This window comes from Tachypleus tridentatus, chromosome 10 (assembly GCF_004210375.1).
Source record: "Tachypleus tridentatus isolate NWPU-2018 chromosome 10, ASM421037v1, whole genome shotgun sequence".
Taxonomy (NCBI): domain Eukaryota; kingdom Metazoa; phylum Arthropoda; class Merostomata; order Xiphosura; family Limulidae; genus Tachypleus; species Tachypleus tridentatus.
The window spans coordinates 142,717,100-142,742,728 of NC_134834.1; the positions used below are offsets into that span (position 1 = coordinate 142,717,100).

Here is a 25,629-nt window from a genome sequence, read left to right on the forward strand (position 1 = left end):
TCAAATCTGCAGCAATTTGTCAGAGGATCCAACTGTCACCATTTAAAGCTTTCACACAAACTCTGTGCTCTACTGACAGTTCTTAATACTTTTTGAGCCCTGGCATGACAACTTAATACATAGTGTTAAACACTGTTTTTATCGAGGTTTATTTGTGGAGTGCTATTAAATTGATTTCTCCTAACATATACCAATATCTTGTGCTAGCTTCTTTCTGTGTGGTTAAGAAACTGCATAACAGTTTCCATGTACCATGACAGTTATTTCAGACCATAAATTTGATCAGTATGTTCATTCAAGCAAAACACGCCCTTGGTATAAGTATATGGAAATTCTAAAAAATGATAAATATTCTCAACCTGGTTCGTTCAGGTGTCAGTGAACCATTACCATAATGTTAAAATTTACATTCTGTAATGGTTTGGATGAATTAGTCTCATAAAATGGAAAGAATGACAAAATATTCTCTTTTCCTAACAGTTTTACAGTTTTGTGAATTGAAGAAATTGGCCAGACCACAGAACAAATTAAAAGAATTAAGATGCAACTAGACTAACAGATCCTGATTAATTGGTTTTGGTTGAGCGTAACTGCAATACAGGAAATATAAACTAAGATAATCTAAAGTTTAGACAAAGCTAGTTATTAGAAAGAAATAAATGTCGGAAGTTATTACTTACACCAAACTACACTAACCTGAAATCAATAGGGATAATGGCTTGTACATCAGTGACCTGTGGACAACCACCCTCAACAAACCCTGCAGACATTATGGTCCTAACTAAAACACTCACCATTCTCTGTACCCATTCATGCAATACAATTTGGACCTGTATAAAACTGTGCAAATACCTACAGTGACCAGAAGATCACACAGAAGGACAAAAAGATATGCAGAAAAACATGTCTCCTGTAATAATCAATAGTCCACTTAGCAAATACTTATTCAGCAATATTTGCAGTTTCAATAATGTTCTCAACATTGCTGCTACAAGCTAAACTACATATCTTTTTATTCATTGTATATTGATGGTTAGGGCACTGGTTTGACACTTGACCAATGAAAGTTTGGAATAGATAAAGTTGACGTAAGTGTATACTAAGTTGGATTTGAAAGGTTCATTTTCCTGAAAAATTGATTTTAATTTATCATTAACTTGAAGGAGATAAACGTTTCTTCCCGATAAAGGGTATGTTTCTGAATTGTTTTTGGTTTTTTTTTTAATAATCGAATTCACTTTAATATTATTAATTGTTGGAAAGTTTCATTGGTATAGTCATTTTGGTTAAGAAAGACAATAGTTCCATTTTTTATCTGGCTTAATAACATTGTTGGCCTGGCATGGTAAGGTGATTAAGGCACTCAACTCGTAATCTGAAGGTCGCGTGTTCTGATCCCCGTCACACCAAATATGCTCGCCATTTCGGCCATGGGGGCGTTATAATGTTACAGTCAATCCCACTATTCGTTGGTAAAAGAGTAGCCCAAAAGTTGGCGATGAGTGGTGATGACTAGCTGCCTTACACTGCTAACTTAGGGACGCCTAGCGCAGATAGCCCTTGTGTAGCTTTGCACGAAAATCAAAACAAACCAAATAAGTGTTAATTATCTTTCAGTAAGACTGAGCGATACGTTCAATGTAGGATAAATTATTTGTTACTTTGGAATGCCATTTTACCTTCAATGGTAATAATACAGCTTTCTAAATGGGATAAACTGGTGGATTTCTATTTGAAGTGTGAATATACGAGTGCTAGTATTATTCGATTTATTGTAAGAAATATTCACAATTCCTTAGTCCGCGAGGAAGTTCTGTTAAGTTAGAATTAATTCCAAAACCATAAATTGTTAAAGATAAATGAGAAACTGAAAATAATACTAATTTATGCTTAAGATAATGTTTTTGGAAGAGAGATTAACCGTGTTAGAAGTGTTTTCATATTGCGGTTACTTCAATAAACGAAGTAAGTGAATGGATGGATTAAGGAAACAATGATTGACATAAGTAGATTCAGTTTACTGTTGATTGTTTGTCTATGAGTGTTTGCTTAGTTTATAATGACAATGCTGTTTTCAAGATCGACTATTGTTGTATTGCAGGAGTCTTGTGCGAGTTTCTTAAGATTAATTAAAGTGGATTATGTACTTTCATTGTAAACAAACTTATTATCGTGGCTCCTACAGTAATGGTTAGTTTTAAAATTAGTTAGGTATGATCTGATTCTCTAACATAAACTCCAACAATTCGGTATGGTGGACGTATCTGAGACGTCTTTGATATTACGATTAGAAGGAACTTGTGTGATATTGGAAAAGAGAGTAGTGTCTAGAATGCTAGAAAAGATGTAGCATGTAAGTATAGGTTTTTGGTTTGTTTGTTTTTGAATTTCGCGCATAGCTAAAAGAGTGATATTTATGCTAGCCGTCCTTAATATAGCAGTGTAAGACTAGAAGGAAAGCAGCTAGTCATCACCACTCCACCGTCAACTCATAGGCTACTCTTTTAATATCGAATACTGGAATTCACCGTTAGGTTATAACGACGTCACGGTTGAAGGGCGAACGTGTTTGTTATAACGGAAATTCGAACCCGAGACCCTCAGAATACGAATTGAACGTACTATCCAGCTAGTCATGCTGGGACAAAGTGTAAAAGAATGATTATATCATATTGGACGGGCCTCAGGAGTATACAATGGAATGGAAAGTTGATATTTTCAGCTATGGGCTCAGGTTCTTTGAGTTGAAGAGTGCTGAAAAATAACACTATGTAACACATATTTTGTTCCTGAAAATTGTTATTTCTTCATTGCTTATGTTGTAAAAGTACAGAAAATAGTCATTAATCTCTTTGAACTACGCTTTTGAGGCCTGGAGAGTGAAATTTAGAAATTAACCTATTTTCTACGTAAAAAGGGGCAAATTTGTACATTTCCATTTACAATGGAAGGTCTGAATAAAGCAATATATGAATCAAGATTTACATGTATTTATACTAAAATTACTTCTAAACATTTTTGTATGAGTAGTTTTTTGAGATTTGCGATTGTAATGTAAATCACTTTCACGTATCAGCTCCCAAATATAGCCTCCCATCATGTTTTCATTATACGCTCTTTGGTAGCGACGTTCAAAGCCCAGTATGTCTTGGTGGAAACGCTCGCCTTGTTTCTCTGAGTAAAATATCATGTTCTCCTTAAATTTATCAAGATGAGCGTCAAGGATATGGACTTTTAGGGACATCCTGCAGCCCATTTGCCATAGTTCTTCACGAGACCCTCAACCAGTTCCGTGTAATTTTCGGCCTTGTGATTGCCCAAGAAGCCCTGAACCACTGTGACAAAGCTGCTTCAACCTTTTTTCCTTCCTAGTGACCTTCTTACCTCCTCTGGGATCTAAACATTCACCCATGTGTTTGTCGTGCGTGTCAACACGTGAAGGGGGAGAGGATCCTGGTGGTTGAGGGATCCAACCCTAACACACCACTTTGGCCTTGAACTCCTGTAGACGGACAGTCTTGGGGTGGCCCCTTGGGTTAATCAACTGGTTCACTCGGGCTAGGGTCAACCCAAATACCAATGTTGGATGTTCTTAACAGGTGTTGTGGACATTATATCTGCTGGTGTTTAGGTATAGTGCTCACAAAACCCTGGCGTTGCTGCAGTGTTTTTGTTTGATATTGTAGTGCGTCCCCTCGTAGGTCTCCATGGTGGGTGGGGTCAGTAGGCACCGACATTTCCCTCTATTTACTTTGGATACCCCAATTAAAAATCTTAAAATAGTGAAAAACAGTCTATAGATAAACGATCACGTCTGAAAGATTCTGAGCAGTAATCCTCGTCATCTGTACCACCTGTTGTACCTCATTTTTGTATATTACATTCTCTTTCAGACAAACCTTTATGGCAGATATCTCCATTTTTCATTCAAAAGGGACTAGAAGGACTTGCTGGCTCTCCAAAGTCAGTAAAGAAGCTTCGATCTGATGATATATTGGCGGAAACATCCACATCTCTACACAGTGAACTCCTCTTGCATTCAAAGGCAATTGGGGATATACCTATTGAGGTTACACCTCATGCTAGTTTCAATTCATCACGAGGAGTTATTGTTGAGAGCGACTTGAAGAACATCCCAGAGTCGGAGATTCTCACTGGTTTTACCACCCAAGGAGTTTCTGCAGTGAGGCGTATATCCACTATCAAAGATGGAATTATGGTGCCGACCAATGTCTTCATTCTCACATTTACGTCACCACGTCCGCCTGCCACCATCAAGGCAGGTTATCTTAATTGCAGAGTATGGCTATACATTCCAAACCCTCTTTGATGTTATCAGTGTCAACAGTTCGGTCTCTCGAAGACGCCATATCGTGGTTCCTTGACGTGTACTCGTTTCAATTGCAAGGACCATGATGCCTACGAGTGTGAAACGGACCCTCATTGCATCAATTGTAATGGCTCTCACCTGTCCTACTTTCGTTCTTGCCCAAAATGGTTAGAAGAAAAAGAAGTGCAGCGTTTGAAAACAATTCATAACATTACCTATTCTGAGGCTCGAAAATTGCTGTCCACCACCTGATCTTGGATGTATGCTGCTGCACTTCGTTCCACAACTACAGTGCAAGTGCAGACAGAGCTCTCAGTGTCTCCTAAAGAATCGTTCTCCTAACAAATAAAAAGTCTTTTGACCTTCATGGTTAAAAAAGTTGATGAATTAACTTCAACAACTATCTGTCTCTTATATACATTCCACCAAACCCCAAGATCTACATCCTTTGATTCCAGGTGCTGGTATTTCCTCGAATACATCTTCTCCCACCCCAAATGCAAAACAATCATTCGTTCACATCCTCAGTCTCTAGAATCCCAACAGCAAAGACCTGCCCAACCGATCCAGGACAAGATCCATGGAGGTTGATAGACCTCCCTCGAATAAGAACAGTAAGAAAAAAAGACGTGATTATAAACAGAAGGTTTCTCCACCCAGTTTGCCTACACGTAAATAAAAATGGCCACCTTGATACAATGGAACTATCGAGGGTTACATTCTAATCTGGATAACATCAAGACAATGATGCTTCTTTCCATCCTGTTTGTCTTTCCTTACATGAAAGATTTCTGAAACCTGCCAATACATTCTTTTTTTGGCGGATTTCTTTGTTCAGAAACGATAGGCTGTGTGATGGACGAGTCCATGTAGGGGTGGCACTGTTGGTTGATCAGCGTATACCCAACCTATCTTTGCCACTCGACACACCCTTGGAGGCCGTAGTCATCCGTATTTCCTTGGGTCATACCATCACTATTTGTTCTTTCTACCTGTCACCTGGAGAGACATATAATAAATCAGACCTTGATGCTCTCATTGAACAGTTGCCATCTCCCTTTTTCATCCTGGGGGACTTTACTGGACATCATCCCCTCTAGGGAAGTGCTGATATTGATAGGGAGGGGTCACTCTGTAGAGCATATGCTCTTTGATCACAACCTTTCTCTTTTTTAATACTGGTTCTTCTACTTGTTTCCATGCACCTAGTCAGTCCTTTACTTCTATTGATCTCTCAATTTGCTCACCTTTATTATTTTCACATTTTTCATGGAGGGTTGACAATAATCCCTGGTGGAAGCTGGATCAGACAAACTGCCCTCTTCCAATGTTCTCGCAGAACTTGATCAGGCCATCGTCTCTAAGCCTTCAATAGACGACTGCGTGGCAGCAGTAACTGACTGTATTATACAAGCAGCTGCTTAATGTATTCCTAAAACCTCAACACGTTTTCTACAATATCCTTGTCCATGGTGGAATCCTGCCTGCCACGTGGCATGAAAAGCTCAAAAATGGACTTGGGATACTTTCCATAGATATCCCATACTCTCGAATCGCATCGGTTTCCAGCAGGCTCATGCGCGTGCTTGATGGGTAAGAAATCGAAGCCAGAAAGAATCTTGGATTAAGTTCACAACCAGCATATCTTCTACCACCAGTTCCAAAGTCTTATGGGACAAGATTCGAAAGGTCATGGAAATATAACTCTGGCCCCTCTCGATCTTGCACTCTGATGGCCAGTAAGTTGTTGATACCTGGAGTATTACCGATACTCTGAGTGAAAGCTTTTGCTTAGCCATCAAGACTCGGGGAGAGCAATCACCTTTTTCATTTCGAGCTGATTGTCTCTATGACTATAATCGTTCCTTTACACTAGTGAAACTCAAACTGGCCCTTCATTGGTCGGGCAGTACATCAATTGGACCTGATGATATACACTATGACATCCTGCACCATCCATCTCCTGCTTCTCTTGCTATTTTTCTTATTGTTTTTAACCAGATGTGGCAGGAGAATGTTTTTTATGCCTGGCGCCAGGCTATTGTTCTATCTTTCTCCAAGCCTGGGAAGGATCCCAAGATTCCTTCAAACTACCGCCCAATTGCTTTAACGAGTTGTCTCTGTAAGACCTCAGAGAAGGTGATTAATGCTCGACTTATTTGGTTCCTCGAATCAAGCAACCTCCTCTCGCCCACCCAGTGTGGGTTCCAATGACAGGCTCCACTGTGGACCACCTGATTCGACTTAACGTCAATCAGAGAAGCTTTTCCCAAATGACAACATCTTGTATCAATGTTCTTTGACGTTGATAAGGCAACATTTTTTTAATGGACAGGATATTGCGAGTTCGTGTGAGTTCCACACTTTCCCATTTTTTTCTACAGGAACTTTTGGTGTCACACTTTTCAGTATAAAGATTAATGCCATTACTGAACAACTCCCTCTAACTGTTGTAAACGGGCTCTATGTCGACGACTTTCACATATCATGCTAGTCGTCAAACATGAGGCATATTGAACAGCAGCTACAGACTGCCCTCAATTATTTACTGAAGTGGACCACAGCCAACGGCTTTAACTCTTCTCTCTTTAAAACCGTTTGCATGCAGTTTTGCCGGCAACGGGGTGTTCACCCTGATCCTAAGCTCCATATTGGTAAAGTTGTGCTGCATGTGGTCTCTGAGACAAATTTCTTGGAACTTATCTTCATTCCACACGGGTCAAATGTACAAGAGCACTGAACAACCTCCGTGTCCTGTCTTCCACCACTTGGGGAGCAGATCAACATTCTATGCTAAAGATATATTGTGCTCTTATTTGATCGAAACTCGACTATGGATCACTGGTCTATGGCTCTGCCAGACCATCGGCCTTAAAGATGCTAGATCCTATTCTTCATCAAGGACTTCGGCTCTGCATTGGGGCTTTCTGCACTTTCCCAGTTCAGAGCTTGTACATAGTCTCATGAAACTTCTTTGCACCTCTGCCGTTTACAACCTCGTTCATTACCACATCATCCCATCTCGATGGGCTATGCTTTTTCAGACCAGGTGGTTTGCCATTGCTCCTTTTGGCCTTCGTATCCAGGCGCAGTTGGACGAATGGGGTCTGTCCTTGAATAACATTGCTGTATCCACTGGTCAGCTCATCCCACCATGGCTTCTTGCAGTCCCCAATGGTGATCTATTTTTAAGTCATCATGGAAATGTAGACATTCCTGATTGGAAATACTGTCTGCTATTTGCTGAACATCTTTCGAACCATCCTTTTATTCCTATTTATACAGAAATCAGGTGACTGTGTGGGCTCTGCCACGGTTTGTTGTGGTTTGGTGGTTGCATGCAGAATCCCCTCTACAGCTTCTGTGTTCGCTGCTGAACTGTATGCCATTTCTCTTGCCCTGGATCACAGAAGCTAAGCAGTACTCAAACTACAGTATTTATACTGACTCACTTAGTTCTCTATTGGCCCTGGAATCGCTTCACGTTGGTTCACACCCTGTTCTCGTCGATATTCAAAACCAAGTGGCCCATTTTTCTTTAACACCTACTTCTATCCAGTTTTTCTGGATACTGGGCCGCATTGGTATTCACTGGAACGAGCTCGCCGACACTGCAACAAAGTCTCTCTGCCCTGGCACTATCACCGCTGTGCCTGTTCCATACATGGGCTGGTTCTGTATTCAAGGGTCGGCTTCGGGCTAGCCGGCAGTCGAGTTGGAGTGAGTTACGCGAAAACAAGCTTTTCCAAATAAAACCCTATATTGAACTTTGGCCGTCTTGCTTCCGTAAGGGTCAGAAAGAGGAAGTTGTTCTAATTAGACTATGCATTGGTCACAGTTTTTTTAACTTATCGTTTTATTTTATTTGGAACTGATGCACCAGTGTGTAGTTTGTGTAACACTCAGATCACAATAATCCACATTTTTACTTTCTTGTCATCGTTACGACTCTCAACGACAGCACCATTTTAAGCATGTTCTGTCCCAAGGTTTGTCCATAATGTTAGACAGTGTTATTGGTTACGGTGACACTGTCCACCTTGGTAATGTTTTTAGTTTTTTAAAGGCCATTAATCTTTTTAATGCCATTTAAGTTTTTTAATCTATACTTTACACCTTTTTAATGTGGCTCACTTTTAAAAATCACAGTTCATCTAGTTTGATTTGAAATTAGAAACTGGCCGTAGTGTCAAATAACTCGAAACCAGGACTGGAAAGGCCAACTTCAGGTGACTAACGCTGCTGTTTGAACTACTCGTTAGTCATCCTGGCGAGTTATTATTATAATTTTGCTACGCGTCTTTTAAAACCTTTTTATTACTTTCCATTTTGAAAATGGTCATAACGCCAAATAACTCGGAACCAGGACCGGAAAGGCCAACTTCAGGTGACTGAAAGTGGTTTTTGTACTTACCTGTTAGTCTTCCTGATGAGTTATGATTATTACAGTTACGCTACAGAAAGTCCTTTACAACTTGAATTACTGTAATTTTTCTGTTGATGTTGTAAACTAGATCAAACATTGGTTTTATGCTTTTTATTTATTAACTTTGTTTTGTTTTACCTTAATTTCCTTTTATGAATTTTACTAAATTTACTTTTAACTTTTTACCGGATGTTTGGCGCAGATAGCCTAGCTGCTTTGTGTCATAAAAATTAAATTAACCAACAAACCAATTATTCTCTCAGTTGACGGTATGGGCTGATTTGTTACTTCAAAATACAAGTTTTTCGTCTTTGAGGAAGGAAATAAATATTTCCCGCAAAATTCATTTTTATCTTCACATTCTTTTAACTAGAGAAAAATTGGACTAGAAGAAAACTAACAACTTTAGAAGAAAAATTATATATTAGGATAAAATGAATCATTTCCCATTTGAACAAACTTTCGTATAAAAAGAATAAAAAAATTTTACGAATTTCTATTTATTTTACGTAGTTTTTTCCTCGCACAAAAATATTGAAGTTAGTTTGAGAAATAAATTTCAGACAACACTGACTTTGGACCCTTTTTTATTTTTTATTTCTTTATCGCTTTATGAACAGTTAACTTTTGATTTGGTTAATATGTCGCATGTTTTCATGTGATGGATGGCTCAACATTTCGCTCAATAATAGACCAACTTAAGTGAACATCACAACTGATAGTTCTTGTTTTTTTAACTTTTGTTTTTTTTATTATTTTATTTTTTTCTATATTATGTTAAACGTATAATCAATTCATACGATATTTAAGTTAGTTTTGCTACAGGCATATGGTATTCTTTGTACAGCGAATATTCGCCAAATATTTTGTCTTTGACATAATACCATCCTTTTCTACACACATGCTGTTGTTGCTTTTTGGGAGAGGGTATTGTTTCTTTTTTTACATTACCTATCGAATGCAATTTCCCAGAAGCAGGGACGTCGTTGGTTGCTTAAAAGATTCGTTGGCTTGAGCCCATAGGCGCAGAAAGTTTTCAGTGTGATATCGATCACCAAAAGATTTTTCAAGACACCAATGGGAATTCAGGGCATAAGCCCAGTGTACTAGCGCTTAGCGACACCTCTACCCAGAAGTCCAGGGAAGCGTGATTTAGTTTATTCTGTACAATAATGTAATGTGCAAATGGTAAATCGACTAGTTACTTGGAATTACTCATCGTTCGTGCGTTTGCATAATAATTTCTAGTACTTGTGGCGCCGCCTGTTAGTTGGAATTACAGTAATTAAAAACTCTTATCATTATTTAAAAGTATTTGGACGTACCAATTAAACTGTGTGACTGAATAGGCCTTCTCAGAGGTACAGGAAGGCCCGCGTTACTTCTATATATTTGTCTTCTGGTTACAATAAAAGAAAATGAAGACACATGAAAACAAAATAAGACAATCATTAGCCCAGAAGAGAAGAGAAATATAATTTGTATGCATAACTTACAGTTCTAAGCTGAGAGAGTCACATTTTGGTTTGATTGAAAGGCACGTAAAAGAAATCGCGAAACATATCAAATGCAAACAAGTAGTTGAATTTGAGGCTCCCTTTGAGCTTGAGGTCCGGGTCAAATAGCTCTTCCCTCCACCAGTTGGCCTGAGTCGGGATATAAGTAATTTGCCATTATATTCGACGATCTTGTAAAAATATATTTTTGTGTTTCCAAACTAATGTATTGATACAGCGATCAACTTTATTATATTTAGTTACTTTTGCCTCCTTATAGTACATAACACCCAAACACACATCCGATCATACCCAGTGTAATAGAGATTTGAATATACTTTTACCATGGACTGACTGTTAGCATATTTTATCTGATGCCGAGTTTTCTAAAGTTTTTTTTTCATTATTCTACTTGAATAAGAACTTGAAGCTTCAGTATGTAAACCTATAGATTGGTCTTCAATAACATTCTAATCATATTAATTTGACAAGGGAATTTTCTTGGATGACAGATTACAATTAACATCGCTGAGATTATTACCAGTTATAGTAACCACACCAGAGAATGAAATTGTGTTGTGTATGTAGTTATTCATACCTGTACATACGCAATAATACCAATTGTAATTCAAGGAACACGTGTTATAAACTTTGTGTTACAGTTGACTTCTGAATGGGTCCTAATTAACCACTTGTTAGAGCAATCATGTTTATATACAGGTGAAAATCAACTTTGTGTGTCGTAACTTTCCACTCTTAAACCTACAACCAAACAACCATAAAATTGGATATGACACGAAGTAGTTTAATTTTTGCCAGTAGTGAAGCAAAGATTGTTTCTTTTCGAGCCACTGGCTTTGATAAAAAGCTAGCTGTTATTAATTATTGTGTGTGGTAACATTTTAATCAAGAGTTTGAACCTGGAACAGATAAGATAAAAAAATTCGTTCTTTTATTACCCCTCCTCCACCTTTAAAAAGCGAGTTGAACGGTAAAAATTAGTGCCAGTGCAAAACTTCGTATGTAACTTGATTTACTTACTTCCTAAGCTATTTTACTGTCTAGCAGCAGTGTTTTCATATAGCATACGGCGCCGCTATTATTTAATGATTTGGATTATCTTGGTAAACTAAGCAGTGGTATATAATTTCGTGAAACATATATAATAAGTATAAGCAGTAAGTGTTGTTGAAGCGTGATTTCACAAACTTTAAATTTATTTAAACTCAAGTTAGAACAAAGTTTGAAGAAAGCGCCAATATGGAAATCTATGCGCCGTCGTCTCCTTCTCTCTCAATAGTTGGACCTCTTTAAATTTCTTGTTAAGTTGTGAATGTTCAGAGTATTGTGTAAAGAACAATCAGAAGGAAAAACTACCTTGTATTCTTGCCAAAAAAAAAAACAACAACAAAACTACACGTACGTATCCTTCCATAGACAATAGTTTTGCGCATGCGTATATGATGAAACAGCTGTGTGCAAGTGTGATCATCAGGGCTTCATGGACAGGTAAGCTTTATTGATCAATTATTCAAAGCTTGATAATTGCACATCGAGGCACCTATATTGAGTTAGATTCTATAGTAAAAGTAATCAGTTTGCTTGATGAAATGCCAAACTTTTAGAAGGTAAATAGTTTTTTAATAGTTCTATGCTTATATCGTTATATTTATTATTGAATGAAATCGTATTCTATACGTGTTGTGTATCTTCAAATAGGTGCGTGCGTGTGTGCGATCTTTTCGTGTCCCTAAAGATAAAACCAAAAAGTTGTGCTGTGAAGTAGCAGATTACGTAATGTCTAATCAGTTACTTCTAACATATTGATAAATTTATTGTGCATATCATTAATAAAAAGACCCTCAGCTAATTTAATACAGAGTTTGAAAATTTGTTTCAAATTCCATCCTGTGATGCCACGTTAAGAAGCTTTATACACCTAGTTTTACAACGAAAGGTTTTATGTGTCTGTATAATATTTAACTGTTTCATTTTGTTTTGTTATTGACTCTGAAGTCTCATAATCTTCAGCTGTATCTAGGTTAAACATATGTAACATTGTTCACAAAGATAGGCCATTAAATCCAGGATACAGACAGCCGTTCCTTAGAGGATGACTCAGCAGATTCAAAGTAGAGATATCTATATGAGATAGGGCTTTGTGGTGATACCTGTTTCTTCGTATCTTATCATCTCTTTGTTTCGTACCTTTGTGCCAGGTTATCTTGTTCAAAAATTACCATATATCCAATGTTTGAACTCGTGCTTCTAGTAAAGGTAATATCTAATAAACACAAAGCGTCAAAATGGGAAATGTATAGGTTCCCTTGTTGCTTAATAATTGGCCCGTGCTATTACATCATTTTGGTCATCTGATATATCAAAAACTTAAACTTTGTCATGTTTTGAGAAAGCTGGTATAAGCCAACGTGTGAAATTAATTACCTATATATATGTTACTTCTTGTCTATCTCCTAACACAAGTTATGAGAGCTTATTTAATACAATACCTGTTTCATTTTTAAACTAAAATGTATCTTTCATATTAATTTTTATATACAACTATAAATACACGCATTTGCACATGCCCTTTTTTATATAACTAAGTGGTCGTTATTATGCATATAATTGTTTCAGTCTAGTTATTTACCACTCAATTACAGGTGTTTCACTACCAGATTTTGTGAGTTAACAAGGCGTATATACTGTTATTGGTTCGTCTGGATAATGGCGTGTTGTATCTCCCTATTCCTCTACCTGTGTGGCGAGCATTAAAACCTTGTATACTTTTTCCTGTAATAATGCGTGTCAAATCTCTAAGGCCTTTACTGTTTGAGCTTGAGTGAATAGCTAGTTCATGAATTATGCTTTATAAACGTCCAGTAAGAACTGGGATGTCTCCTTAATTTTATATAATACACCTTTTTCTTTCTTTTTCCTTCCATCTCTCTGGTTTTAACGTCAAACTTACGCTTGTTCCCTTTCTTCTTTACCTTTTTTCTTCTCTTCTTTCGAACCGTTAGGAATAATGGAGACATTCTTTCTTCGTCTGTGTAGGCTTCTTGGATGTTGTTTCCCTGCAGATGATAACTGTCAACCTGTAGCATTCAGGTCCTGTAAAATTAGTTCTAAGAAATATGTTACCTTTAAGAATTTTTATTTACTTACGTGCGACATTAGTTTTCTTTCGCACCAGATAATGATGGTGACGTCATCTTGTTGGAATGCACAGCACTTATTAAGCGAAAGGTGTTTTGTAAAGTAAATTAGATGTTTCACTATCTTGCACTTCGAGAAGATATTATTTTTAAATTAACCAAACAGCTGTTCATAGGAAACCATCAAAAGATTTATTTTGATAAAAAAAAAAACTAATATAATCCAGAATAGTTAGCCTAAACTACTCGGTTATACTGCTTGATCACATATCAACCAAAAGATGGGCTATTTTAACAGCCATTTCAATTATAGCTTCTTAGACTTTATTTTAACATACTGACGTTTGGTATACCTAACAATACCGGTTTATAAGTAACTTGTAATTAATTTTCTGATACGTTGATACTTTCCACGTGTAGTTAGATCAGTACACGCTTATGCGTAGAATTTGTCACTTTCTTTATGTATTGCCACTACATGAAACTCGCAGTATCAGCTTGTCTTGCATACCGCCACCAGACGAAGTTTCTGTAGATTATTGTTTCATATACAGCCACCCCACGCAGTTCCTGGTAGCGTCTTGTTTTATATACCGCCACCCCACGCAGTTCCTGGTAGCGTCTTGTTTTATATACCGCCACCCCACGCAGTTCCTGGTAGTGTCTTGTTTTATATACCGCCACCCCACGCAGTTCCTGGTAGTGCCTTGTTTTATATACCGCCATCCCATGAAGTTCCTGGTAGTGCCTTGTTTTATATACCGCCATCCCATGCAGTTCCTGGTAGTGCCTTGTTTTATATACCGCCATCCCACGCAGTTCCTGGTAGCGCCTTGTTTTATATACCGCCAACCCCACGCAGTTCCTGGTAGCGCCTTGTTTTATATACCGCCACCCCACGCAGTTCCTGGTAGCGCCTTGTTTTATATACCGCCACCCCACGCAGTTCCTGGTTGTTTTATATACCGCCACCCCACGCAGTTCCTGGTTGTTTTATATACCGCCACCCCACGCAGTTCCTGGTTGTTTTATATACCGCCACCCCACGCAGTTCCTGGTTTGTTTTATATACCCGCCACCCCACGCAGTTCCTGGTTGTTGTTTTATATACCGCCACCCCACGCAGTTCCTGGTTGTTTTATATACCGCCACCCCACGCAGTTCCTGGTTTGTTTTATATACCGCCACCCCACGCAGTTCCTGGTAGCGCCTTGTTTTATATACCGCCACCCCACGCAGTTCCTGGTAGCGCCTTGTTTTATATACCGCCACCCCACGCAGTTCCTGGTAGCGCCTTGTTTTATATACCGCCACCCCACGCAGTTCCTGGTAGCGCCTTGTTTTATATACCGCCACCCCACGCAGTTCCTGGTAGCGCCTTGTTTTATATACCGCCACCCCACGCAGTTCCTGGTAGCGCCTTGTTTTATATACCGCCACCCCACGCAGTTCCTGGTAGCGCCTTGTTTTATATACCGCCACCCCACGCAGTTCCTGGTAGCGCCTTGTTTTATATACCGCCACCCCACGCAGTTCCTGGTAGCGCCTTGTTTTATATACCGCCACCCCACGCAGTTCCTGGTAGCGCCTTGTTTTATATACCGCCACCCCACGCAGTTCCTGGTAGTGCCTTGTTTTATATACCGCCACCCCACGCAGTTCCTGGTAGCGCCTTGTTTTATATACCGCCACCCCACGTAGTTCCTGGACATCTTATCGCTGATGAATGAGCGAGCAAAGAGAAACAACCACCTTTTCCCATCTCAACTAGTGTCCATGTTCATTACAGTTTTCGAACTGTAAAATGTAACTACTCAGCTTTGGTTCCAGTGATAATTCTTAATTTTAATTTATTCATAAGTGAAGATCGTATTTCATCGAACACTATAAAGAATGAGTTTTATTGTTTTTTTTTTTCCTTTAGTATCAATGGAGTGCAGTATAATGTACCCCTACCCACACAAACAAACGCATTCATTTAAGGCTACACAGTATTGATTCTCTATTTAAATGTCTAAATATCCTAGAACCTCAAGTTTGTTTTTCTTGGTATGTTAATACTTCACTTTCACTGTGCAGTTGTGTGTAAATACCGTTGATCTTAACACTGTGTAGCACATGGCGATTAGTGTGTGTGTGTGTATACATATATAATGGGCACGGTCAGCCTAGTACAACTCCCAATAAGCTTATCTATCTTAAGTCACAGATATCAGTGAAATATATGTTGTTGTATTTTATTGAAAATACAAGTAATAAAATACTACGCAACTGTGCGTCCGCTTTTGATTCATTATTATGCCGGATCTTCGATTTTTGCTATACCTTATCATATAGTTCTTTAGTGATGTTAAACTATCTGAGCATGTATAAGTTGCGTTGAAGCCCTATATTCGAGATGCGTTTCTCCTGTCATTAATTTACAACGTGAAATTACTGTTATAAATGTATGTTAGTGTTTAGTTAATTATGGTGGAAAAACAAAAGCTTCTCGTTGCCTATTTAGTGAAGAGTGTATTGTACCATGATTAAATAAATCTCTCTAAACTGTTCAGTAAAACTATCCCATAGTTACACTATTCTATGTGTTACATCAACATGCCTTTTTTTTTCCTTTTTACACCTCTCCACTGTTTTATGAAAGATCAAATTTTACAAGTAGCGGGATGTATACAGTCACTACTGTTTTGATATTATCCAAAAATAATGGTTTTGTGTTGTTTTTTTCATGTAATTACTGAAACGTTTACAACCATTGTTGACTAATGTCACTTCTTTTCGTGTAGGCGGACCCGCTCTCTCAATGCTCCCAGCCCAGTCTACCAGTTTGGACCGTGTGGACAAATAATGAAAAATGTTGCCATGGTGATGTAAGTTACTTTATGTATTATGAAAGAATTTACGGCCTCCTTACATTCTTCTATTATACCCGCTTTTAAGATTGTTTCTTAACCTTTTCGCTTCTTTGTTTTAAAGTGCAAATCTTGTATCGAGAAGAAAAACTTTTAACTTAGGAGTAATGAGATGTCCGTCAGTTTTTTAAACACTTTTTTTCAGTTAGGTGTGCATCAAATTACTTGCGAGTTCATAATTTTGTTAGTTTCGTAGTCCTTATAATAATGTGCATCATAAAAATAAACGGATATTTTGATGGTTAAGAAGCCAGACCTAAATACTTTTCTTGCTACGACGCAATTGATTTTAACTTCCGATCAGATTGAGCTACATATTTAGATTGAATCGGAAAATCCCCTTGGTGGTCAGTGTAAATGACACAGAATAATTTTCTTTCAGACTTGTTTGTAAAGATAGGGGGTATTTTCCGTCAGTTAGGATGCCGTATGTAAATTTTAGTTTTCGTCCGTAATCCAAATAATATCCCGAGCTCTTTTAGTCTGAGGTTCCGTTGATGTGAATGAAAAATAGTTATCCCCCCAAACTTATAAAAAAATGTTTTAAAATGTGATTTTATCACCTCCAAAAAATTAATTACTAATGAACTTTATTTAATGATATTTCTGAAGCACTTTTTATATTAAATTGTCTGTTTATAATTTAATGTGGCCTTTTCTTATCAATTTATTTGTATCATAATTAGACCACTTAACAATTTATTATTTTTGGTCAAATTTTTAGACTGATGAGCAATTAAATACACATTTAATTTTGTGTAAGGTTATTTTATTTTCGTTTTAAAATATAAAGCAGTCCTCTAATTTACTTGCATAATTTCATCGGCTTATGTTTGGCAGCTTCCGATAAAAAACTTTACGCCTCTCCCAGGGGGACAGCAGCTCTAATGTTGGGAAACTATTCAAGTTAATACAATCAATATATTAAAGGAAAAATAATAAAAAAGCCATAAAAGTAGATGTATTTAACATTCTAATGGATACTGTTAATAAAAGTAACGAAGAAACAATGGAGTATACGTTACTTAAAGAACACACATAAACACTAGATGTCAGTTTCAAGTATTGCCGCTGATTTCACGTTTATTGAACAACGCAAAATCGGTATAAGCGTATTATAAACAAACCTTAAGAATATCTAAAAATGTATTGTGACGAATAAAAACCTATTAAGCAGCTCCAAAAGTGTATCTTTAAGGGAGCGTTGAATCTTAGATAAATTACTAGGACACATTTTTCTATTTACGTTAGAGTCAAGTAGCGAAGCATTAGTAAGAAGACAGCCAGAAAGTAATATTTGTAAATATACAAAAGGATAAATACGAAATTAAATTACAACCTGAATTGTTCAATACGTGGCTAGAATATTGGTTCTATAATGAAGTATAACAATGTGGACTTCAGTTCAAAGAAAACTATATTAAACATATGATGAGTTGTGTTATAACACGGAACACGTGGAGCAAGCAAAAGGAATCAATAAATAAAGTTAAACCTTCCGTAGAAACCGAAATGTAAAAGTATTAAGCCTCAACAAAACTCAAGAGTATTAATTAGGCTTTAAAAGATTTTTTTAAATCGAGAATATAGTAAATAATAAAGGTATTAGCAAGTACTAATGTAGCAAACGGGGACACCTCGGACATAAAAAGCAAAAACAAATCCAGAATTTATATAATTTTGATGTGATATGACAGTTATAATTTAGTTTCCAAATCGGACAAACAGTGGCCGAATCATGGCTGGCTACATCATAACAGAAACCATGTAACAGTATTTCTTGTTGTGTAACTGACAAGTCTGTTTTCAGACCAAAGTCCAGTAGATCTTTAACAGATTACACCGATCTCTGTCGACAGTGACTGGAACTTTATTCCTCGACTACCTACCTGCGCGTGCAAAGTTCCGAGATGTGCGGTTACTTTTGGATTCGATCACGATACACCTCGTGACTGCCCTATTTGAAGCAAAACCGTCTACTAAGCCCGGTGATGCTGTGGCAGTACTCATAAATATGTTTGATGCCCTCAAAAACAGTGGTAGTAGTAGCGGTAGTTTTTCCCCAGATCAGAAGATCGGTAACAGGGTCTCCAACCTCAATCAGACAACGAAGAAAGGTCGAATAATTTTATTTGAGAATTTTTGTATGTGACCATTGATGGTAAGATGGTGTGAACATTCTAAAACTCGGTGTATCCTTGACTGATCATAACTATCACATGAAAAACGTTATCATATAACTTACATATTTTGATACAGTAGATTCTGGTTTTCCCAAAGGTGTGAGCAACACTTTCAAGAAACAATTATCGGAATTTCTTGCTTTTGCCATATTACCCCAAAACAATGCTACATATTGGTTAAGGCAAAGATCGTATGGCCATTCTACTAAAGTGATTCATTATCACATCAAATAATTTCAAAATAATTAAAATGTAGATGTGAATTTTTTTTTAAATGTTATGATATTCTGTTAAACATTCTAAACCCATAATCAGTTATAAAAGTGTTTCTGAGAGTCTAAAAATAACAGAAGAAAGAGAAGAGTTTGAGACTACGATAATCTAACAAAGCTGTTACTTTGCTATCAAGTTTGTTGTTTTGTTTTGGTCCTCATATTTAGTCTTTCCTTACAAGAATTTTTCAATAAAATAGTTAGTTATTAAAACAGGTAAATAAAATGTTTATTTTGATATTATCACTAGGGGAAATTATTTTAATATGAAAGGGGGAGGGGCGCAATGGAAACTTTAAGTTAGGGGGCGTCGCTATTTCAAATTTGGAAAAAAACTGATGCAAGGGAATAAATTACACTTGTATATAGAGGTTGAAATATTGAGTAACTCCTTAATGGTTGTGTTGCAAAAATGTCTTATAGTTGGGTACTGTATTTGCCGATGTATAAGTCGATCCATAAGACGACACTGGGGCTCTGCATAGCCAGATAGTTATGGCTCTCTACACGTAACCTGAGGATCGCGGTTTGAATCTCCGTCACACCAAACATGCTCGCCATTCCAGCCGTCGGGGTGCTTTAATGTAACGGCCAATTCCACTATTCGTTGATGAAAGAGTAGCCCAATAGTTGGTGTAGGTGGTGATGAATAGCTGCCTTTCCGCTGGTCTTAAACTGTTAAATTAGGGACATCTAGCGCAGAGAGCCCTCGTGTGGCTTTGCGCGAAATTCGAAAATAAACAAAACGACCCTAGACGTTTTCAGCATATTAAGTGTATTTCTTTTAAGGTTCTATTTATAAAGCGACCTCTATTGTCAAGCAACCCCAGAATGTTACATTTCTACAGAAAGTCTTAGAAGTAATTTTTATACTGTGCTAACCTTTACTCTTAGGTGATTAATATTAACTCAAGTGTGGCTTTTATGCTTTTCATATGCTACAGATAATTTAATGAGGCACAACTTTAGTCACAAACATATAATAAAGAACTTTACAATAGAAAAGAAGTTAAACTGTAATGAAATCTTTTGTAAAGAAGTACTAAATCATAAGATATAGCAATCTACTGTAAAAAAACATTTGACAAAATCAGTGTATGTTACATAAACTTTTATGTAATTTATATGAATACAACAGAACAGTCTGTTTTGTATCCATGTAACTACTTTGCAGGGTGTGAATGGAGTTTCATCAAAATTGATATGGAAGTTCATTAAGCCCATGCGAAGATACATACAGATTTTCAGTTTTGCGGATTTTATGGGTATTTTTACGGTTTTTTTTTTTTTTGTTTTTTTACCACTTCACTTCGCTCCCTGTACATAGATATTCACCAAATTCGGTATAGAGGTTTATTGGGTCTATGGGGAGGTACATTTATTTTTTTTCAATTTTGTATTTTGCACTTGTTTACCACTACTTCGCCCACTTGATGGATCTTTACCAGAATTGACATGAAGGTTTGTTGGGTCCATGCGGAGGTACGTGCAAATTTGCTGTTTCACATTTTATGTTTTGTAGTTTTTATTGGTATGTTTGCGATTTTTTTACAATTGCATTTAAGGGAATCGACATTTTCTGTCCTAAAATAACCTTTCATCAACCACAAATCTGCATAACTTCCGTTCAGGGTTCGAGTACTCCAGCTAATATTAGTAGGATCTTAGTATGATGGATGAGATCAGTGCATTTAAAGTAAAAAAAACTGTTTTGATTAATTGTAACTAGCATGTGACATAACGTTTAGTTATGAAGAATCGTGACAAATGATACAATTATTAATATATTATTGTAATGTTGGCACGATGTCAATACACTTGTGCAAAAAAATAAATAAATAAACGTTAAAGGAACAACATAGTGTGTGTGTTTTTGTTAAATATGCTATTAACTGAGGAATTCTTACTGGGACGTCATCTTTAATCCTGTGTATAAAACGAGAGGTAAAATCGGGCATTGTTTTAAGAATAAAAAGTGTTGTCTTATACCCTGGCAAGGACGGTATTCAGTTTTGAAAGTATTGTATAGGAGTCTTTCTGGATACAGATTTTAATCTGATTAGTTCTGTACTTCTTTACATAAATGAAACTGTAATGTAATATATTAAAATTGTTTAGCTGTTGTTGTTTTAGGCCTTAAATGACATGTTGCAAGTATTAGCTAGTCTATACTGCTCCTCAAACTTGATAACGCAAGTACTTACATTCGATTGAACAAAGGTAAACTTCTTACCAGGTGCTCCCAGTAGCATAGCGAAATGTCTTAAGACTTACAGTGCTAGAAACTGGGTTTTGATCCCCCGTGTTGGGCAGAGTAAAGATAGCTTATTATGTAACTTTGTGCTTAATTACAAACGAACAAACCTTGCCAGGTAACGTACAGAACTCTAGGATCTTTTGTTTAATAAGCTTCAAGAAGGTTTGTCAGCAAACCATCCTATGTTTGTGCCTATAAATATGTGGCCAACAGAGAAATGACTGATAAAAATACGGATTATGTATAAATTGGCAGCTTTGAGAAACATCACCTTCGTTTTTAACTCGCACTTAACATACAGAAGCAAAGTTATAACTTGTTTTAATCGAATGTTTCCTTCTTTCCTTGAGTTTAACGATTAAGTCAGGTAAATTTTTCGATTAGAAAGTCTTCAAAACTATGCTCAGTGTTGCAGAGGTCATTTTGATATTTCGTGTTTAAGAGAGGAACTGTGGTCATTTATTCTGACTCTCAAAAACTGCAATGTCTTGCCAACATAGTGAACTTCTGAGTTTCTGCAGATAACTTAGCCTAGTATGCAATGCTTAGCGTTGAGGTGCAGTATTAATCACAGAAAGCGTTTTCTGTATAGTGAAGCTAGTGAATTGTTTGCTTGTTTTTTTGTAATTTCGCACAAAACTGCACGAGAGCTACCTACGCTAGCCATTCCTAATTTAGTAGTGTAAGACTAGAGGGAAGGCACCTAGTCATCACCACCCACCGCCAACTCTTGGGCTACTCTTTTACAAACGAATAGTGGGATTGACCGTAACATTATAACGCCCCAAAGACTGAAAGGACAAAATGTTTGTGACAGGGATTCGAACCCGTGGCCCTCAGATTACAAGTCGAGCGCTTTAATCACCTGACCAGACCGGGTCAGACGCTAGTGAAGGTATGGTTATAAATTACATGGTCAAGTTTTGGCAGTTCTGTGAAAACACTTACCCACAAATCGTTTAAATTACGAGGATATGAGAATGGTTGTTGGTATTCAGACCACCGTCAGAACCGCTGAACTTAATACTGCAGGTTTAGAAACTATGAAGTAAAATTACATTCATTCGAGGGAAAGCTATCAGTAAGATTACATTCCCTCGTGTAAAGTTGCATTTCCACATAAATTCTTTTTTATTTAAACCATGCAATACGTTTACTTTTATTGGTCATAACTAAAGGAATACTGATGGACCATAAATTCCCAATTGGGAAAATAAATAAAAAGGATAAAATTCCTCTGAAATGTAATATTCGATTCCTGGACTGTTAGACTAATCGGAGTGTTGGGGGTTCGTTAACTCGCTTTTCGCAGCCATTATGGCACCAAATTCACTGTGGGGCCTTCTTTAACCGGACGAGGCTGAGTCAGCATTAATTAATATTATGTAAGTTCTTCAATAGAGGATATGTACTAAGAGCAAGCCACCTTTTTAATCTTGGGGCGGCTCGTGCAACCAGAGCGTCATGAGACTACATCATTAATTAACAGTAAATAGAAGATCTAATCTCCTTAATCTTGAAGTGAGTCTTACAACCATGGCTTCATCAGCAATTAACATTAACTTCCGATCAGAGCAAGCTGTTGCCTATTATGGTTTGTTTGATTTGTTGTTTTTTTCGAATAAGTAAAGAAAACAAATTAAGACAGACAATCTGTGAATGAATGTTTTCAGCATAATTTTGTCTGAAAATATCACGTGCACAATTAACTCCGTATCTTATAACATTTCCCCACCTTTTAAATTTTAAACAAGAATAAAATGATTGCTGTATGTTGTATCTACCAAATATCAGGGAGGGCGACTAAAATACATCAGTACTGTTACATACGCTTTTTATTCGTATCAAGACAACATCATGTCAGTCAAAAACTGTGATTTTATATATTGTAGAAACCAAGTGTTATGTTCATATCAGAATGTCACTATCGGATATATCTGAAATTATAATATCGATATATGAGAAACCCAACATATTTAGTAAACAATAAAACAAATAACTAGAATAATGAAATATTAGTCCGTAATTTTATATTATTATTATTCTAAAAAATGTTCATGTTATGCTTTATATTACATTGATCTTGTGGAAAATTTATTTATTATAATGTTGCTTCTTTAATCAACAAGATCGCATAATTTATAGTATTTAAAACTTGCTTTAGACTGACAACAATTTATTCACGTCACAGCTCAATTGTGCCTGACTGGAGTTTGCATGTTTACACCCAGTAAACTCCCAACTAACATGTGCAAAAGTGTCCGTACATTTTATTTGTGTCTAACAAAGAAGTTTACAATCTTTAATGAATAGTTGATGAAAGATTGGATACAAACAATATATTTAAATTGGACACTATTTTTTCTTCTGCTTTTCCTCGACTAATGCGACAACTTTTAGAAAGTAAAAATGTACAATTTAACCCAAGATTGTTAGTCTCAGACGAAAAAAAACAACCGTAACACCGTTGTTTGGCAATAATACTGACGTCGAAGCGAAACGACGTGTTTCGGGAAAGCAGACACAATATCACTGACCTTGTGTTGCTTGTTTTCAGCCAATGATCTTTTACTTGACAACTATAAGGAATTGGGGCACCTTTCTCAGAAGTGCTTGTGGCTGTGATTACACTAAACAGTGTAATATAAACAGTCACTAACACTTCCAAGAAAGCATCATTTTTAAAGAAAAGTAGGTTTGTTAACAGCATGGGGTCCCAAATGCATGCAAAAAAAACTGTACTATTTATTTCATTTAACACGAGAGAAACGTTCATCAAAGATAGATCTGTTAGCAACATGGTGGATCCTATATGCATACAAAAACCAGTGTGCCCTTTATCTTCTAGCATTTAACATAAGAGAAAGGTTCGTCAAAGGTTAGGGTTGTTAACAACATGTGGGTGGGTCCTATATGCATGCAAAAACTATCTGTCCTTTATCTTATAACATTTAACATGAAAGAAATTTGCATTACAAACACGTGTTTCAAGTGCAGGAGTGAGAGAAGTATATAATTATCATTTATTCAAAATTTCTTTGGAATGATGCCGACAATTCAACATGTATCTCAAGACGGCTGATATGGGTATTAAAACTTTTGTTAAAATAGAGAACGACGTTTCGACCTTCTTGCACCTAAAAAGATCGTAACGCTGTTCTCTCTTTTATTGTAATAAGTTTTAATACCCATACCAGCCGTCGAGATGCATTTTTACTTCGAGTTTCTCGTCATCACCAAGAAGTTTACATCGCTGGTTCTAAAACAAGAACACGTTGATTAAACGTGGCATTCAAATAACTAAAGGTAAAGTACTGTTTATTAAAAACGAAGTTCATCTTAAAGTGGATAGTTTCACACACACGTCCTCTATTTTACCGTCGTCCCCCTCCGAGCAACAGATATTTTAGACATAAGCCAACCCTGCAACTGCATATGTTAACTACCAATCTTAACTGTACTTACCGACTTGAATTTAACACGGAAATAACGTCATCTAACTGAGATTTCGTACATGCGTTGCATAGCATTTTGTATGTGCAAACTGTTTGTCGTTAGAAACTCCATTCATTATCACAGGCAGTTGTACAGTATCCTACAGATAATTATTTTTATACATGATACTTAATTTTTCTTCTACATGAAATAAATGCTGAGTAGTGATCGCAAAACAAATGTTTGTTTTGTGTGTTTCTTTTAATTCACAACCACTGTTACATCATGAAAAGCGTCTCCTTTCTGTTGATCGCTAGGCTTGAGAAGTTTTCCTTATTCACTTCCTACTGGTGTATATAATGTATGATTTGGTTTGGGTTTTGAATTTCACGCAAAGCTACACGAAGACTTTCTGCACTATCCATCCCTAATTTAGCAGTGATAAGCAAGAATGAAAACAGCTAATCAACACCACCCACCTCAAAACCTTGGGCTATTTTCTTACCAATGAATAAAGGGATTGGCTGTAACACTCCCATGGCTAAAAGAGCGAGTTCGGTGAATAGCTACCAGGGCCCGGCATGGCCAGGCCTCGACTTGTAATCCGAGATTCGCGGGTTCGAATTCCCGTCACACCAAACATACTCGCCCTTTCAGCCCTGGGGGCTTTATAATGTTACGGTCAATCCCACTATTCGTTTGTAAAAGAGTGGCCCAAGAGTTGGTGGTGGGTGGTGATGACTAATTGCCTTCCCTTTGCTCTTACTCTGCTAAATTAGGGACGGCTAGGGCAGACAGTTCTCGTGTAGCTTTGCGCGAAATCCAAAAACAAACAGACTTGCTACCAGGCTATGTCAGGCTCAGTTTGACGTAAGGCATAAATACTGAACAAACAAAGAATCATAAAATACCACCATAAACGGTAACAAAAGGCTTATCATAGCTTGGAACTTGTATACATACAAGTATACGTGTATAAAGATGATTTTGTATTCTGTTTACCACATAATGTATTATGTTAGCAGAAGATAAGTAATGTACATAATCCCAGTCCTTAATACCTGTATCGTGATTTCTACTAGTAAGCATTGAAAAATGTATTGTTCAGTAAGTTTAGGGGTCTAAATGGTAACATCGTAAACAAGTTATGTGATACCAGA

The 25,629-nt window shown here is 37.0% G+C and overlaps 1 protein-coding gene across 10 annotated transcripts in view; it reads left to right on the forward strand.

The window, feature by feature from the left end:
- The window catches only part of LOC143230488 (NAD kinase-like), a 149,633-nt gene that overhangs the window by 93,766 nt on the left and 30,238 nt on the right, over positions 1-25,629 (forward strand). For 6 of the 10 annotated variants that reach the window (XR_013016448.1, XM_076464157.1, XM_076464156.1 and 3 more), the window contains one exon: positions 16,197-16,280. Coding sequence is in view for 8 of the 10 variants with exons in the window: in XM_076464157.1 (XP_076320272.1) it covers positions 16,197-16,280 (84 nt within the window). In the remaining 2 variants the exon portion in view is untranslated. Of the gene's footprint in view, positions 1-11,270; positions 11,762-11,842; positions 11,881-13,207; positions 13,364-15,838; positions 15,858-16,196; positions 16,281-25,629 lie in introns of those variants that run through there. The other 4 variants (XM_076464161.1, XM_076464160.1, XM_076464158.1 and 1 more) reach the window with 4 other exon arrangements.